This window comes from Ammospiza nelsoni, chromosome 19 (assembly GCF_027579445.1).
Source record: "Ammospiza nelsoni isolate bAmmNel1 chromosome 19, bAmmNel1.pri, whole genome shotgun sequence".
NCBI lineage: Eukaryota > Metazoa > Chordata > Aves > Passeriformes > Passerellidae > Ammospiza > Ammospiza nelsoni.
In genome coordinates this window covers 2,393,237-2,409,169 of record NC_080651.1, presented here as the reverse complement: position 1 = coordinate 2,409,169, position 15,933 = coordinate 2,393,237, and the positions used below count along the sequence as shown (strand labels likewise).

The following is a 15,933-nucleotide window of genomic DNA, read 5'->3' as shown; positions in this document are numbered from 1 at the left end:
CGTCAGCGAATCGTGACGTCAGCGGCGGGCAGGGCACGCGCTAACTGCGTGACGTCACGGCCGAGGCGCGAAAACCCGACTGACAGCGGCGAAGGCGGGAGAGGGAGCAGAAGGGGGCGCGGCCTCGGCAGAAAAGGGGCGGGGCGAGCGCGCGTCGGTTCGTTCGTGTCACGTGACCGAGACAACGGGCGGCTATTGGTCAGCGGGCGCGGGTCACGTGGGAGCGAGCCGAGGCCCCGCCCCCCGTTTTCCGCGCGGAGGATCCGAATCTGGTCCCGCGCGCGCTTTTACCGCCCGCCCGGCGCGCGCGCCCGTCAGGCGGCGCTATCGGGGCCATGGCGGCCGCGCGCGCCCCCCGCCCCTGAGGCAGCGCCCGGGGCCGAGGGCTCCGCGCTCCCCCCGCCCCGAGCGAGCCGGGAGGGCTCCGCGCCCTCAGCAGCCGGGGCATGGTGGGCAGGGTCGCCGTGGCCGCGGCGGCCGCCTCTCCCGTCCTCCCCGGGAACGACGGCGACGTTCAGGTGGGGACGCGGGCCGGGGTCGCGCTGTGAGGCCGGAGAGAGGGGTTGCGGCTGGCGGGGGCGCCCCTTTGGCGTTCGGCCCCCTTTGGCGTTCTCCCCTTTGCCGTCCCGCCCTGGCACGGCCCGTCCGGTGTACCGGGAGCTGTGAGGGGCCGCCCGGAGCTGTGAGGGGCCGCCCGCCCCCGGCCCGGGCTCCCGGGCGCTGCTGACGCTCGGCGCGGCCCCGCGGGCCCGGCTGTCATTGAACGCGTTCGAGGGGCTTTGGGAAGAGGCGTTTTCCGCTTCGGAGGGTTTCATTTCCGAGGAGTTCAGTTTCTGGTAAACCGGGAGTTATAAAAGTCTTTATGAGCCAAAGTCTTTCTTGGAGCTGTAGAAGTAAATGTTCTTTCATGGTTTGAATCATTATATAAGAATTCTCTTGTGTTCATTTTCTTTAAATACTCTTAAAGGTGCACTGTCTTCCTAAGCTATGTCAGATGTTTACGGTAGGGTCAGACCTTTATAAGGGATGTTGGAATTCTCTCTTAAATACTCCACAGATGCTCTGGGGAACATCTCAAGGTTGATCATTGAAATTGACCCAGACTCTCAGACTTCCAGTATTAGGAAATATCTGCAGAGCTGTTCTGAAGACCCTGTGATCCCGTTCAGTTTTGACCATCTCAAGGCTTCAGAACAGGATTTTTTTTTATCTGAAAGGGCAGAGTATTTCAGGCTTAGATGGCCCTTGAAAACATGGAGATTTAGTTCATGCATTCCCACTCTGAACACATAAACATTAATATTTATCTTCTGAAAAAGTTCTATATAAGTCATCTTAAGTTTTTTAAAACTAAGATTGGTGTTGTACCTTTTACAGCCATGCAAGAAGCGGCGAGAGGAAGATGCTTCTGCAGAAACCATCACAAGGTATTTTTCACCACTAGCAAAACCTGTGGACAAAGCATTGTCATCACCAAAATCCAACAATATCTTGGATTATTTTAAAAAGACATCTGCAACTGAGAATGCTGCATTCCCAGTAGGAGCTGGAGAAAATGAAACACTGTTGGACACTGATGAAAAAGAGTGTAAATCATCTTTCAAGCCATCTTTAAAGCGGAAGAGAAAAGGGAAGAAAGGTAATTTAAGTAATATGCCAAAAGAAATGAAAGAATCTGAGAATGACCTTGAAATAGAAATTAGTAGTGGTGACAGCAGAGTAACTACAGGACTGCAACAAGACAGTAATGACTTTATTGCTTCTTGTACTCTAGTGGACAAAAAATGTGCAGAAGAATTAGCAGAAGATAGTGATCAAAGAGAGAACTGCCCAAATGTTATCCCCTCCAGGAAAAATACAAAAAACTTTGGTTGTGAAACAAATGGATCAAAAAATAGGATAAAAAAATCAAGGAAAAGGAAGCACAAAGTAAATACTGGTTTGTCTGAAAGCTCTTTATCAGAAAACCAGATTAATGAAACATATAAAAAGGAAACTGAGGAGAAGACAAATAGAGTAGCAGAATGTGATGCTGTTATTGGTGATTCCAGTTTTGAGGTTCATATGGATGATGGGACATCCCAGGTAAATAATTGTATAATAACAGTATCCTTTGAGGACTTCTTGAGAAGTCAGGGAGAAAATAATGTTGAAGAAGACACAAAGCCAGCAATTGACACTTCTGGTGCTGCAAATAAAATGGACAAAAGTGATGGTGTTGGTGACCCAGAAAAGTGTGAGGAATCCCAGCAGCTGCCACTCAGAACAGTGACTGTGCTTGCACAAGTTCATTCCATTCCCCCCAGACTACCTCCCTCAAATAAGGAGCAGAAAGGCTCTAGGAAAATAGCTTCCATTTTTTTGAAGCAGAAGGGACATGTAGGGAAAAGAGAGAGCAGCCCAGCCCTCTTGGACAGTGAGCAGACTGAACAGGTGACTCAGAAAAGAAAATCCAACGTCGTTATTGAGGAGGAAGAATTGGAGCTGGCTGTACTGGAGACTGGAGGGGCAGATTCTCTGAGGCCAAAATGTACCCAGGAAGAGAAGCATCAGTTCATGAAAGCTTTTAGACAGCCAACAGCAGATGTGACAAAAAGTGGAGTTAAAAAGGCACCTGGAAAACAAAAGCACAGTGCTGCCAAGCCCTCAAAAGAAAAAGAGGGATCTGAAGATGTTGTTCCTGCAAATAAGGGATTAGAAAGCAGGATACCAGAAGATTTGGTGGACAAATGTACACATTCTAAACCTAAAAGCAATAGAGCTAAACCCAGAAAATCTAACAAGGTTCAGAAAGAAGGAAACAGAAGAAAGAAGGCTTCAGAAACTAAGGAAACTGATGTCTCAAACACCAGCAATTATATTGGAGAAGAGGATTCGGGTGCTAATGTTGTTACCGTGGAAAACACCTTAGATGTAATAATTTTATCAAGTCCAGAAGGGAATGAGTTAAGGAGGAGTTTAAGGCAACAGAAAACCAAAACATCAACAAATGTTACACCTAAAAAGCCCAAGGCCAGAAGTGTCTGTTCTGCAGATGAATTAAGTGCCTGCCCATTAGAGACTTCCACCCCAAAAGGACACAGACAATCCTGCAAGAAAAGCAACATGTACAGAGCTGAGGTGATTACTGTGCCCTTTGATGGCAGCAGCCCAATAAGGTAAACCTTTTAAAGTATATTCTGCCTTTTTGCCCATTAATTGTATGCAAGTATTTAAAAATAAGACATAAATAATTAATTTATAATATCAATATTATCAAAGTTGCATAGATACTGATCATAGTGGGTAAAAATAGAGAGGAATCAAAGCTGACTGTAAATGTGTTTGCACTAAGACATCCAAAAAAACCCCAACCAAACAACAAAAAGACCTTATCCACCACTTGGGGGATTGCTTCTGTTTACAGCACTGTATTTTTAAAGGCTTTTGAAAATTAAATTCAGAGTAACATTTCCCTTCATTATCCAGTAATAATTTCATAATGCCTTTTTCCCCAATTAGAATGAGGTTTACACGTATCAGAGCAGCTACAAAATCAAATAAAGCTGAAGCAGTGAAAAGTGAAGAGTCTCACTCCAAAAACTCAAAGGTAATTTATGTAACTATCGGTGTCAGTATTTTGTCATTTCCTGTATGGGTATATTTATGGTGTATTCAGTATTGTGTCATACAATATGACACTTCCCAGCTGCCCTATGGAAAGGGAATATACTCTGATTTATGATGAAATTTCAGATAGTTTCTTGTACCTTAGATCTTAAAACATGTTTTATTAGTAAAAATCCACCTTTCATGACAGAAAAATTCCATAAAATAGCATGCTCCTGAGCTGCAGGTTCTCAGGATGGGATACAGAAATGATGTGGCATTTAGTGCCATGGTTTATTTGACAAGGTAATGATTAGCCAGAGGTTGGACTTGATGATCTCAGAGGTCTTTTCCAGCCTAAATGACTCGGTGATTTGTGGTGGTGTTTGGACACAGCAGAACAGCTGAGACTCAGGAATGTCACTGCCCATATCAGTTCCATGAAAAAACTGGGGATCTTGCAGGGCTTTCACTCCCTTTGGAGAACTGTGATATCATCTTGGTTTGCTTGTTCTTTCAATTATTTCATTTTCTTTTTAAACCAATGAAATTTTGCAACGATTACCTATTTCTATGAAAGTGAAAAATTCTATTTGTATGCAAAGTACTTAGTGAAGAGTGCTATTAATTGCTATTTCAGTTTTTTTGTTCTTTGTTAACAGATAAACTCCACTTCTAAGAACAGATCTAAAGCAAAGCAGCTGATTGAAAAAGCAAAGGCCATCCAGCAGAACAGATCCAAAGTGAGTGAAGACTCAGCAGCTCCTGTGAGGCGCTCGTCTCGCCAGCGAGCTCTGGCTGAGAAGAAGAAATTGGAAGAAAGTGATGTAAGGATGTACTTTGGGGGGGATATTTTTATATATTTGTTATTGATATAAGCAACACAAATGATTCCTACTTGGGTTCTTCACAAGAAATGTTTGCAAGCTAAGGTAGATATCTGCAGTGTATTGTTAATAAAGGAGGAGAAGCTGGGTTTCCTTTCTTACTTGATTTGCTTTCCCTCTAGGAATCAGTGATAATTCTGGGTTCAAACGTGGACAGTGTCACTACTACAGAGCAGAGTGTGAAGGAAAAGAAACTTCGGAGCTTAAATGATGTTTTGGGGAAGAAGCCTAAAACCTTGAAGGCTGCAAAGAATTCCAATGGTAATAAACACACTGAATGTCTTTATTTTTTATAACAGAAATATTTTTTATTATTGACTATTGTAACTTTATTTCATAGAGCTGCCTTTGCAGTATATTAAATATCTGATTTATCTTATATATGCATAATATTCCAATATATACCTTCCCTTTTTATATGAATTTGTTTTGCTCTTTCTTCATTCAGGAAAACTGTTTATTTGAAAAATTGTCAACATATACCATGTATTGTTGTGTCTCCTTTTTTTCCCCAATGTTAGAAAATAGCATCTATACTGAGGAAATAATTAGAAACAAAGCTTAAGAATGAGAAACAAATGAGTTTTGTTAAAATACTCAACTTTCCCTTAAGAAAAGGAGATTCCCTGATGACGTTAAATGGAACATACAGGTAGTGAACACAGAAGCAAGGTTAGAATCTTGTATCAGTGCTAATCTAATAATAGGTTTTTTACCTTTTTAAAGGGAAACTGGGATGTCCACCTTCCTGCCTAGGCAGAAATGCTCCAAACTCTGCAGGTGAACCAATTGTGATCTTTGATGAAAGCAGGTCAGTTTTCAAGAGTGCAGTTGCTTAAAAATCAAAATACGTTCCAAGGTTATTTTAACATTCTTTCATTTTACAGATTTAAATACATCACTGAAACGTGCCATAAATATTTGTTACTTTTATACTCATTAATATTTTAATCCACTTGCAAAATTTTAGGGTTTCTTGGAGAATTCCTCAACCATTTTAGAACCATATTGGATGTCTGGAAATGTAGTTGGTGACTGATTAAAAAGAAATCCCAAATTGCATATAAAAACACAAAACCAAAAAGAACTTTTTTTAGGTTAAAATTTTTAACACAGAATTAATTTCAAACTAACCTCATTAAAATTAATTTCAGCAGTTTTGATAGACCATTTTCAACTCATTTGGAAGAGAATGTGATTAAATTCAGCCTTGCATAGCTGGAAGTTCTACTAATTCTATATTCTTTTCTTTTTTTTTCTTTTCTGTTTTCATTAAAGCCAAGATGCATCTGAAAATTCTCAGGATGGTGATCCATTCAGAGCAAAACGTGAATTCCTGAGGAGTGGATTGCCAGAGTCTCTGAAAAGGCAGATTGCAAAGAAGGCAGCAGCAATGGAAGCATACTCCCTTGCAAGCTCCTGTTTTAAGACTGTTGTCCATGTGCAGCAGAAGGATGACTGTAAGCTTGTGTTAAGCTTTTGGGTTTTGTTCAAATGTACATAATAATTTCTGAGGAATTTGTGCAGAAAAGAAAAAATTTGAACAGCTTAGGACTGGAATAGTAGGTGGGAGTTTCCTCTTTTTTTGTGTCTGAGTGAGAGAACAAAACTTGAAGCTTCCACTGAGATGTTTTTGAATACAAAATTTACAAATTAAATTGATGCTAAAGTAGACTATACGTGCATGGGTAAGGATGCAAAATTCTTAATATTTAGTCAAAAAAGTTGGTCTGTTAAGTTCCAATTTGGAGAATAAAGATTGTGTTGGACTGATTTGGGTAGAAACCATTTCCTTCTGACAAATGCAAAAGACTTTACAAAAGATAGAAGACCAGCCCATTTCTTTTCCTTAACTCTTGTTTTGTTTTTGCTGGGGGTTCTTTTGTAGGTTCTCCAATGTGGAAATTGAAATCACCATCATGTCCTCTATTAACTAAGCTGAGGGAACTGAGTACTGAGGTCACCAACATCACAAAAATCACTCTCTCACTTGGTGAATTTTCCACTGTGAATTCAAAACAAACTGGAAATTGTTCTGCACCTGTGGTGAGTACTTAAAATTCAAATTGTTTTGTTATTTGTTTGGAGTTATGTTTTTAATAAATTCTGTTGTTTGAATTAGTTTCAGTCCTGTAATTTGTTGTTTTTTTTTTTTTTTTTTTTATTTCCTTGTGTGTGAGTTATCCATTTTGCATCTTACCATTAGACAGTTCTCATTAGTTTCTGTTAATCTCTGAATTTAACAAGATATTTCCAGTGTAAATTATGCAAAGCATTCTGTGTAAAGTTTTTGAGTAATTTGTGTGTGTGTTCCAGCTTTCAGGCCACCGACCAGCTTTTCCTGATGCATTCAAGAAGGATTTGCTAGATGAGATTGTGGCTTCTAATCCTCAGTTTCCAGTGAGAAAATACTACTCCAGGTTCCTGAAAAAGCAAACACAGCAGTTGGCTTTGGAAAACAGCACACAAGGTTAGGAATCTATGTTGAGAGAAAACCACCCTCACTTTCTCTGGCATTAAAAAACAGCTGAAAATTTAAAAATATATAACTGAAGGAATAATGCTGTTGGAAATACATTGATCCTCACATTTTAGATTGTTTTGAACAAATTCTTCAAATATAGCTTAAGCAAATGTACAGTAGTAGTGGACATGGCCTGAAATTCTAAATTGAAGCCATTTTTTTTTCTTAGAAAGCAGAGATGGCGCTGCAAATCTTGAGGTAACTGAGAAACATCCTGACAATTGGAAGGAAACAAAGAGGAAAAGGAAAGAAACAGAAGATCGCAGATCAAAAAGAAGAAAGCAACTGGAAGGTACAGAGACTGAGATGAAATCAAGAGTTTCCAGGAGCCTTATTCCTCCCATATCTGGAGAAAAACAGGCAGAGACAGGACAAGCCACACACTTGGGAAAAAACAAGACCCAGAAACCAGATAGTGTGACAGAAGGCAGTGGTTGTTTATCAGATCCAAGTGCACTTTCAGGTAAGTGCATTTCCTGTCTCATTTTAATCTTTCCATTGAGGAAGGGTATGTGTGATCTATGTCAGCTTTCCAGTGACATGCAAAAATCAAATCTAGTCCTGATACTTTGCTAGATGTGATCAAGTCTGTTGCATGAAGAACTTTAAAAATGGACAATATTTTTTCTGTAGGTGTGGAAAAGGAAGACATGCTCTGGACAGAAAAATATCAGCCTCAAGATTCCAGTGAACTTGTAGGGAACCAGAAAGAAATTGAAAGGCTACACAGGTCAGAAGTTGGAACATCGATCCATTCCTAAAATAACTCAAAACTTCATGTTACTTGATAATGCTCAAGTACTGAGAGAGCAGTCCTTGTCTGTACTTCCCTACAAGCATCCTCATCATGACCTTGCTGTACTGTCTGCTTTTCACAGGAATTCAGCACTAAATTCCACCTAACACATCGTGCTTTCAGTTAAATTTTCTGTGTGTGCTTAAGTCACTGGTGTGGCTCTTACACAGAATTGAAAGATCCATCTGACAAAACAGCACTGAATTATGAGTGAATAAATAGTTCACCAAATGACTTGTTTTTATACTGGTCAGCTCACAGAATGTAGAATGAAAAAGGAAACTTTTTCTACAAAAGAAACAAATCCTGAACGTTTCTTTGCTTTTATCTGAAAGGACTTGATAGATTTCTGTGGGGTAACAAGTGGCTGATGTCCCCTAGATTTATGTTCCATCTTAATTTGGTTCACTTAATTCACCAGCAATTTTTATTCTTGTTTTCATTCTTTCCTTTATAGTTGGTTAAAAGAGTGGAAAAAGAGAGCTGATTTGGAAGAAAAACGAAATCAGAAAAGGGAAAAGGAGGACAAAGAGCTAGAAGGTACTGATAGAATTAATATAGCTTCTCTTTTGTTGAAAGTTGGCAAAAAATAACAGTAATCTTTTATTTTCTTTTTATTAATTGTACAGATTCTTTAAGCAGCCTTGACTTTAAAGATAGTAAATCTGATCTTGAGGAAGAAACAACGCTTTGCAATACAGTTCTGATAACTGGCCCACCAGGAGTGGGGAAAACTGCTGCAGTGTATGCCTGTGCTCAGGAGCTTGGGTTTAAGGTTTGTGGAGTTCTTTCTTTCCTCAGTGCATTTTTCTTATTTATAGCTCATGATACAAAAGCATTTGTAATGCAAGATATTTACAATTTAATTTTCTTTCTTTTTGTAAATTAAATACCATTGCAGATATTTGAAGTCAATGCCTCTTGCCAGCGTAGTGGGAGACAGATTTTGTCTCAGCTGAAAGAAGCTACTCAGTCTCATCAAGTGGACAAAAAAGGTGTGAATGCACACAAGCCTTGCTTTTTTAACAGTTGTGGCACTACCAAGTCACCAAGTAAGTGTTGTGTTCTTATCTGGGGTTCTTTGTTTGGTCTGAATTATAGGATGGGTTTTACAGAGGGGAGAAGTTTGTTAAAGACTGAATTCCCAAAACAAATTTTAGATATCAGTTGTTTTTAGAAAGAGCAGATTTAGCTTACCTGGCCATAATAGTAAGAACTGGTCTGTTGGTTAACACAACTACAGACCAAATGAAATAATGACTTTATTAAAATACTGACTCTTGGTTACGTTATTTCTGCAGTGGGTGGGGCAAGTGCTGTGGCGTTTGAATAGAAAGTTTAACAGAAAGCTATAACAAGAGAAAAGGAAAACAAGCAAAAACTCAGCACAGTAAACCTGTATTTACCATAGATAAAAAATGGGTTTTACTTTAAATTTGTCTGAGAAATATCAGTTTGACATTATATCTCCAGATGAAGTTTAATATAAAACATACCTTGCAGAAAAAATGTATTCTCCAAAGAAAGTCATTTCTCCAAGAAAACCACCACTGTCACCCAAAGGAGCAGGATTAAAACGAAACTTGCCCTCTAAAACACTTGCAAACTACTTCAAAATTTCTGCCAAACGTAAAGATGCTGATGGAGAAGCAACATCTGAAGAGAAAACTGGAGGTAGGTATTCCTTTTTAATAATGAATTACCTTTGGAGGTGGAAATGCTCCACCATGTATGGAGCTGTGTGGAGAAAAGAACAGATTCTCTAAGCATTTGATACATGAGGGATTTTTGAATATCTGGAAAGCATTAATGGTTTCACTCCTCCTTCCTGCTCAATTCTTCATCCATCTGCAGGAAATACTCAGAGTTCACTGGAAGTAAAGAAAGATACTCAAATTACATCAATAAACAAAGAAGGAGGAGGAGAACACAACAGGAAAAGTGCAACTTCTCTCATTCTTTTTGAAGAGGTAAAATTCACATGAAATGTTCTGTGACTGTTCACAGCTTGTAACTGCTGCTCAAGCTGTTGATGCTATGTTTGTTTCTGTAGGTGGATATAATATTTGATGAAGATGCAGGATTTCTAAGTGCAATAAAGACATTCATGGCAACTGCAAAGAGACCTGTGATTCTTACCACCAATGGTGAGTGGTGCTTGTGACAGTAATTAGGCTTTACAGACAGAAGAGCCACTTCTAATTAGAGGCTGTAAATGGTGATAGTTGAATACTGCTCCTAAATGCAAAATTAAATGAGTGGAGACTGTAAAGCAAGTATTTGAGTTTGAATAAAGGTACTGGCTGCTCTAATTGATAAAGAAAATAACTAGGTTTGACATAATGTCGTGACAGTTCACTGATTTCTCTTTATAGATCCAACATTCAGTTTAATGTTTGATGGCTATTTTGAAGAGATCAACTTTAAAACCCCTTCCTTGGTAAGTTTCTGTCTGGAAATGCAGGTACACCCTTAGCAAGTAATTATCAGCTGATTTCAGTTTGAAATTTAAATGTTGGGGTAGGTTTATATATTTCTGTTGTAACATACTTGTTTGATCAGAGACAGACACGTTTTTGGGGTTTATGTAAGGGTGTGTAGGATGTATTTATCTTTTCATGTAGGAGCTGTTTTACTGGCATGGAAGATTTATTTTCCAAACAATTTAGTAGTACTGAGAATTACAATAAGAACATCATTTAATCAATTAATTTAGTTTGTAGAATGTATTTAGATAAATATCTGATAGCTCTGATCTGAAGGTTGATTATGCCAGTACTGGTTCATTCATTAAAAACTATGCAGTTTTTAATGAAGCAGTTATTTTAGAAGTATTATGGGTTATTCCTTTAATACAAACACTAGTGTTCTGTGTAGCAAATAGTTTTATTTACAGCTATGTATTAGGTGAAAAACCTAAATAAATGAGAATCTGAAGGACTTAATTATTGAGAAGGGGAAATTTCTTAATGTGAAACAGAAAACCTGTTGTACTTCTAGGCAACAGAGTTAAAAGAAAGAATGCAAGAAAAACCTTCAAAATGAATATAGTTCAGTAAAAGCTGATCACTGGTGATAAGAAGCAAGGTGTAGGTAGCCTCAGGACCATAAGCAGAATAGGTTTGTGTGTTTGTTTTTAATTATTTCTAAATTGAACTTCATTCTCCAACATAGGCTGCATACATTGGGTAGCTTGCTTTTCCTTACAGGTTTTAATCTAACTGTAATCTAATTTAATAAATCAATCTTCTGTATTAAAAGGCAAAATGTATTACAAGCATAAATAGAATAATTTGCTCTTGTGTGACTTCCTGCAGTGTGATTCAGGAGTTGTTTCAGTGGTCTGTGTGTGACTCTTGTTTAGATAAACTCTGTGAGCTACCTCCAAGCTCTGTGCCTGGCTGAGAACCTGCGGACAGATGTGAAGGACCTGGCTGCTCTCCTGACCACAAACAACTGTGATATCAGACAAAGTGTCTTGTACTTACAGTTCTGGGCTAGAAGTGGAGGTGGATGCTTGAAAGAGAAGCATTTGGCACCTCATGGTATGTTGTTTTAATTTCATCTTTAAAAAATATCTATCTATTCATATGAATTTGACTAAATAGAAGCATTCTTAGACATGTATGAATAAATGGTAACTTCTTGTAAGACTCCTAAATTTGGAGGGGAATGCTTCTGCTATTTTTAGCTACTTCAAAGCCTTGTATTAATGCATAAGGAACTTAATTTTGAGGGGTTTATTGCCTCTCATTATGGTACTTACTATCATCCTTTCATGTTGTGCGTAGCAAAACCAGGCAAAGAAGGGAATCAGTAGTGATTTTCCTCAGTTTGCAGTTCTTTATCCATATAGCTGGTAGGCAATCCACCTAGAAGAAGCAGAGCTGAAAAAGGGATAAAAGTGGCACAGCTGGCAAGCAGGCAAGGGTAGGAACTTGATCCCAAAGGATTCAGGAGGAGTTTAGGGGTGTGAGGGAGTGGCAGGGAGAGACAAGTGAGACACAGCCTCCTTCAAAGGTTGCTTGGGAAGCAGGAGAGCAGGTTGGTAACACTGACAGCAGTGATGTGGGCATGGGGATGTCTTATCTCAGCTGCTCTGTTCCTCCAGCACCACAGGAAAAGGTGACACAGCATCCCTTGTGCCAGGAATTGAGGCAAAGAGGTGGAAAACCAATTTAATCATGGAGTTATCCTTTTCAAGTAAATCTTGTTATCTCTGTGCAGGAGAGGAGAGAAGGAAGGCAGATAATATCATTCATCCTGCAAAGTCTAAGGATTCCAAGGTGGATTTTTCTCAAGCTGATGATTCTCATCTTCAGGAGTTTCCAAAATGTGATACAGGCTGTGTAGAGACGTTGCTTGGCCTTAAGAACATCCTCTTGCCTTCAGAAGATTTGTTTACATTTTTAAAGGTATTTTTGTAACTGACTTGGTAATACTTTGATTGCCAAACAATTGAGTGTAACCATCACCAGGAATGGCATCATCTTAGAAGCAAATCTCTGAAAAGCTTTGTTGTAGAAATTAGAGAATTCTGTGGTTAGGTACAATCTGAACTGGGGTGGTCTACAGGCAAAACAGTCCCTCACTTCATAAGCACAAAGCCAGGAGTGTGCGATTTTCTATAATAACATTTTATTTAAAATAAATTAATTTTAATATGCTGATAAAGCTTTCATGTTATTATTTTACAGCACAAAATCACAACTATGGAGGAATGGAATAAATTGATGCAACTTCTCACAGAATTCCAGATGAAGCATGTGGATTTTGTATTTAGCAATCTTGAACTTATTCTTCCCTTACCAATGCAAGTTCTGTCAAACCAGTCTGAAGCCTCAAAGGCTATACTTGAAAGGACTACTGCAGTTTCCTCAAAAGACAGATCTACTAACAGTTCTTGCTCTAGGAAGAGTAGCCCTGGAAAAAGGTCTAAAAAGACAAAGGCTCAGAAAAGGCTTGAGATATTGGATGATAGTGACTTATTTGATTCTGAGCTGAACTATTCAGCTGAATTCATAACTTTGCCATCAGACAGTCCTAAATCATGTGTCGAAGTGAGTAAAAAGGAATCAAAATTGTTGGTGCATAAAGAGCAAAAAGAAGTTAAAACTAAAACCTCAGTAAATGAAAGAAGGTCTGCAGTTGTTTTTCAGTGTCTGAATTCACTGACTGAGTTTGTGGAAAACATGTCCTTCCTGGATTGCTGTGTAAACACTACCACCAGGGAACCACTGGAGTTTTCTAAAAGTGAAGATTTTCATTGGACAAATGCCAAAATCAGAAATGGTCTTTGTGATGAGTTCAGTATAGAAAATACTGATTGGTGGAGTTCCCAGAGCTGTAGTGAAATAAAGGCAGCTATTGAAGCACTCAGCTTCACTAAAAGTTCTGTTAATATTTCACAAAGTTTGGAATCCTTTTCAACTACCAGTAAAACACCTGAAAGTGATCAGCTGAAGGGACTTACTCTGCCTCTCTCAGACACAAGGAACTGCATATCCTTCAGTCAGGCAGCTGATTCAAGGTAAGACTTTGTTAATATTTTGGAGTGTAATGCAGTTATTTGTCAAGCGGAGCATTTCCCAGGGTGCAGGACTGTTTCAGATTTGATGTATACACATTCATACCACTATGACACTGTGCCTGAAAACACAGCGATGTATTGTTCATTGTGCTTTTACAACCTTAAATTAACTTCTTGTCAATCTGCAAAAAGTGATGTTTCTTGAACAGCCTGACTCTAACGTTGTTAAGGAATGCTGGCCTTAGTCCAGTTATTTAAAAAATGGGCAAACAGCAGCACCACCCCCAAAAGAATAACAGAACCCTAAAGGAATGGCTTTTTCAAGACAGATGGGATTCTGCAACTACCAAATGTCACCTGCTCATACTGAACTCAAGTTAAGTGTGTTGCTTGATGAAGACCTAACAGAATCCAAAGTAAATTCTTTGTAGTAACTTAGGCTAACAAAGAATAACCTTTAATACATTGTAAAAGCCCAAGGCATACTATCAAGTATGTCCATGAAACATTGTTTTTAACACAAGCAAGTCATCACAGGTAAAATTGGCACAATGGGTATTTAAAGCTCATTCAGGGGTCTGAGCAGGAAGATGGCTTAGAGCCTTTCTTCTGTAAATCAGTACCCAGAGGAGCAATGGCAGAATGGATCTGACCATGCATCCTGGGACCAAGTTTGTCATGGGTTAGACACTGGACCTGACACTGACAAATACCAGAATATTTATTTTTGAAGACCACAGATGCTTTCAGTTGTGGTTGTACTGAACCTCACATCCATTTCTAGACTGAAGAGCTCACCAGGTCAGACTCCTGATTAAGACAAGAGCTTTGGCTAAACAAACTGCTGGCCTTGATGTTTCTGTCCAGGTGCAGCTTTGTGATGCTGTGTGAGCAGCACACAATTAGAAGCTGCAGACATCTGATCCATTGGGATGCACTTCTGGATACCAATTAAAGGAGTTTTAAACCAGGGGCTTTGATCCTAAAGAAATGAAATCATCATTGTGCATTCTTGAATAAGAAACAATAAAGCTTCGTTCTCTGTTTTAGCACTCACAAAAAAGCACAGAAGAGGCTGGCTGTCATCAAAACTGTATTTTCCAGAAGTCCTTTAAACCTGGGCAATAAGCAAGCCAGTACCCTCGAATACCTCCCCGCTCTCCGCAGTATCTGTAGGTCTGAGAAGCTTAAAGAGCAAGGGAAGACTAAAAGAAGGTAAGTTTGAGTTTTCCTAAATCTTGCTACATTTCATTGTAGAAGGTAGTTAAGGATTTTAGTAAAATATTTTGTCAAATAATTCTAGGCAAGGAAGGTGGACATTTTTCTCTCAAAATAATAAATGTGTTGCCTTATATTTGGAAATAACTTTGTTCCTTTATCAATCTTTTTTACTTTTTTTTAATAGGTTCTTGCATTATCTTGAAGGGATTCATCTTGAAATACCCAGACAAACGATAAATGGTCTGTCTTTGGACTTCCCTTAAAATTGCCAACTCCAGAAATACTTTGTGCCTAATGGTGGTATTCTCACCATAGATTGTTCGGGGTTTTTTTAATTACCACATTATTGTATATTCAGAGCCATTTGTATATTAAATTTTTATAATTATTTAAAATAATGTATATATCTATTGTCATTATACTGCTCTCCACAGCTGAAATGTGGGTTTGTTTGGTGCTTGTCCAGTGAGGGCATTCATAATATTAAATGCAAAACTATTCAGTGGGGACTTGTTGCTCTCTTTCTCTCCAATTTGTGGATCACATAGCAAGAAGTCCTTTGTCCTTTTGTAACAACCAACTGTCCCAACTTCCACAGCAACGTTGCTGTTTTCTGAGGAGACTGTTTGTTCAAACAAGTTTGTTTCTGAATTTCAGGTTAAAGTGGTAAATAACTTCAGGTGGGAGGGGGCACAGAGAGGGTGCAACAAATCCTCCAGAGTCTAAATGACTGAAAGCAGCTCTTCACTTTGACCACAGGGAGCAAAGTCCTTACAAAGCACTGTGCCTCAATGTACATATATCTGTATACATTCCTTTCATTGTTCACAGCTGTCAGATCTGCATGTTAATCTCCTAAAAAGGTGGAGAAATTATTACTGTAGCTCAACGTGGTCTCAAGAGATTTAGGCAAGATTTTGTAAATAACAATTATCCCAGTGCTGCTTTGGGTACAGGAATATTTAACTACTTCTAGTCTTGTATATTGTGTTCCATTCTTAAGCTTCTTTTTTTGTATTTGACAAGACTTCAGCCTGATTATTTGTAATTGAATCCATTTTTATGCGACAATAAATTTGTGAGACTTTGCTACAATCTCAATGTTTCTGTTGCATGAAAGGTAAAAGTCCTGAAACATATTTTTAAAGTATTTTAAAACTGGAATTAGTTCAGCCATGTACTTTTCTGCCTTTTCTTTGCAGTTGGACTGTTCCTGTTCCTCAAACTGAGTCAGACTGCTGCCATGCAGTGGTGCTCCACTTACCTCAGTGTCTCTGTAAAAACAAGGAAGGCATTTCCTGGTTCTGGTCTCATCTTACATTTTCCATGTGTTAAAGATGTTCAGGAATTAGAAATATTTATGGAAACAGTAAATTATTTTAAGCTT

At 38.9% G+C, this 15,933-nt stretch overlaps 1 protein-coding gene across 3 annotated transcripts; it reads left to right on the top strand.

Moving 5' to 3' along the window:
• The first annotated feature begins 392 nt into the window (after positions 1 to 392).
• Positions 393 to 15,923, top strand: ATAD5 (ATPase family AAA domain containing 5). 3 transcript variants are annotated; one of them, XM_059485716.1, is made up of 24 exons: positions 393 to 518; positions 1,378 to 1,639; positions 1,775 to 3,158; positions 3,502 to 3,589; positions 4,251 to 4,415; positions 4,598 to 4,736; positions 5,202 to 5,286; positions 5,754 to 5,935; positions 6,364 to 6,521; positions 6,792 to 6,945; positions 7,169 to 7,462; positions 7,633 to 7,729; positions 8,253 to 8,335; positions 8,425 to 8,570; positions 8,697 to 8,847; positions 9,299 to 9,469; positions 9,650 to 9,765; positions 9,849 to 9,942; positions 10,171 to 10,235; positions 11,160 to 11,340; positions 12,023 to 12,210; positions 12,493 to 13,325; positions 14,376 to 14,540; positions 14,731 to 15,923. In XM_059485716.1, the coding sequence occupies exons 1-24, from the start codon at positions 447 to 449 to the stop codon at positions 14,807 to 14,809; spliced, it is 5,352 nt and encodes a 1,783-aa protein (XP_059341699.1). In that variant the 5' UTR covers positions 393 to 446; the 3' UTR covers positions 14,810 to 15,923. The 3 variants fall into 3 exon arrangements, with proteins under 3 accessions (XP_059341699.1, XP_059341698.1, XP_059341697.1); XM_059485715.1 differs by having other exon boundaries at positions 1,378 to 3,158; positions 4,251 to 4,331; XM_059485714.1 differs by having other exon boundaries at positions 1,378 to 3,158.
• Positions 15,924 to 15,933: the final 10 nt, after the last annotated feature.

Coding starts and splice junctions, on each gene's coding strand:
- ATAD5 (XM_059485714.1), top strand. CDS start 447: ATGGTGGGCAGGGTCGCCGTGGCCGCGGCGGCCGCCTCTCCCGTCCTC. Junction 6,522..6,791: donor GAAATTGTTCTGCACCTGTG/GTGAGTACTTAA, acceptor TGTGTGTTCCAG/CTTTCAGGCCACCGACCAGC. Junction 9,943..10,170: donor TGTGATTCTTACCACCAATG/GTGAGTGGTGCT, acceptor TTCTCTTTATAG/ATCCAACATTCAGTTTAATG.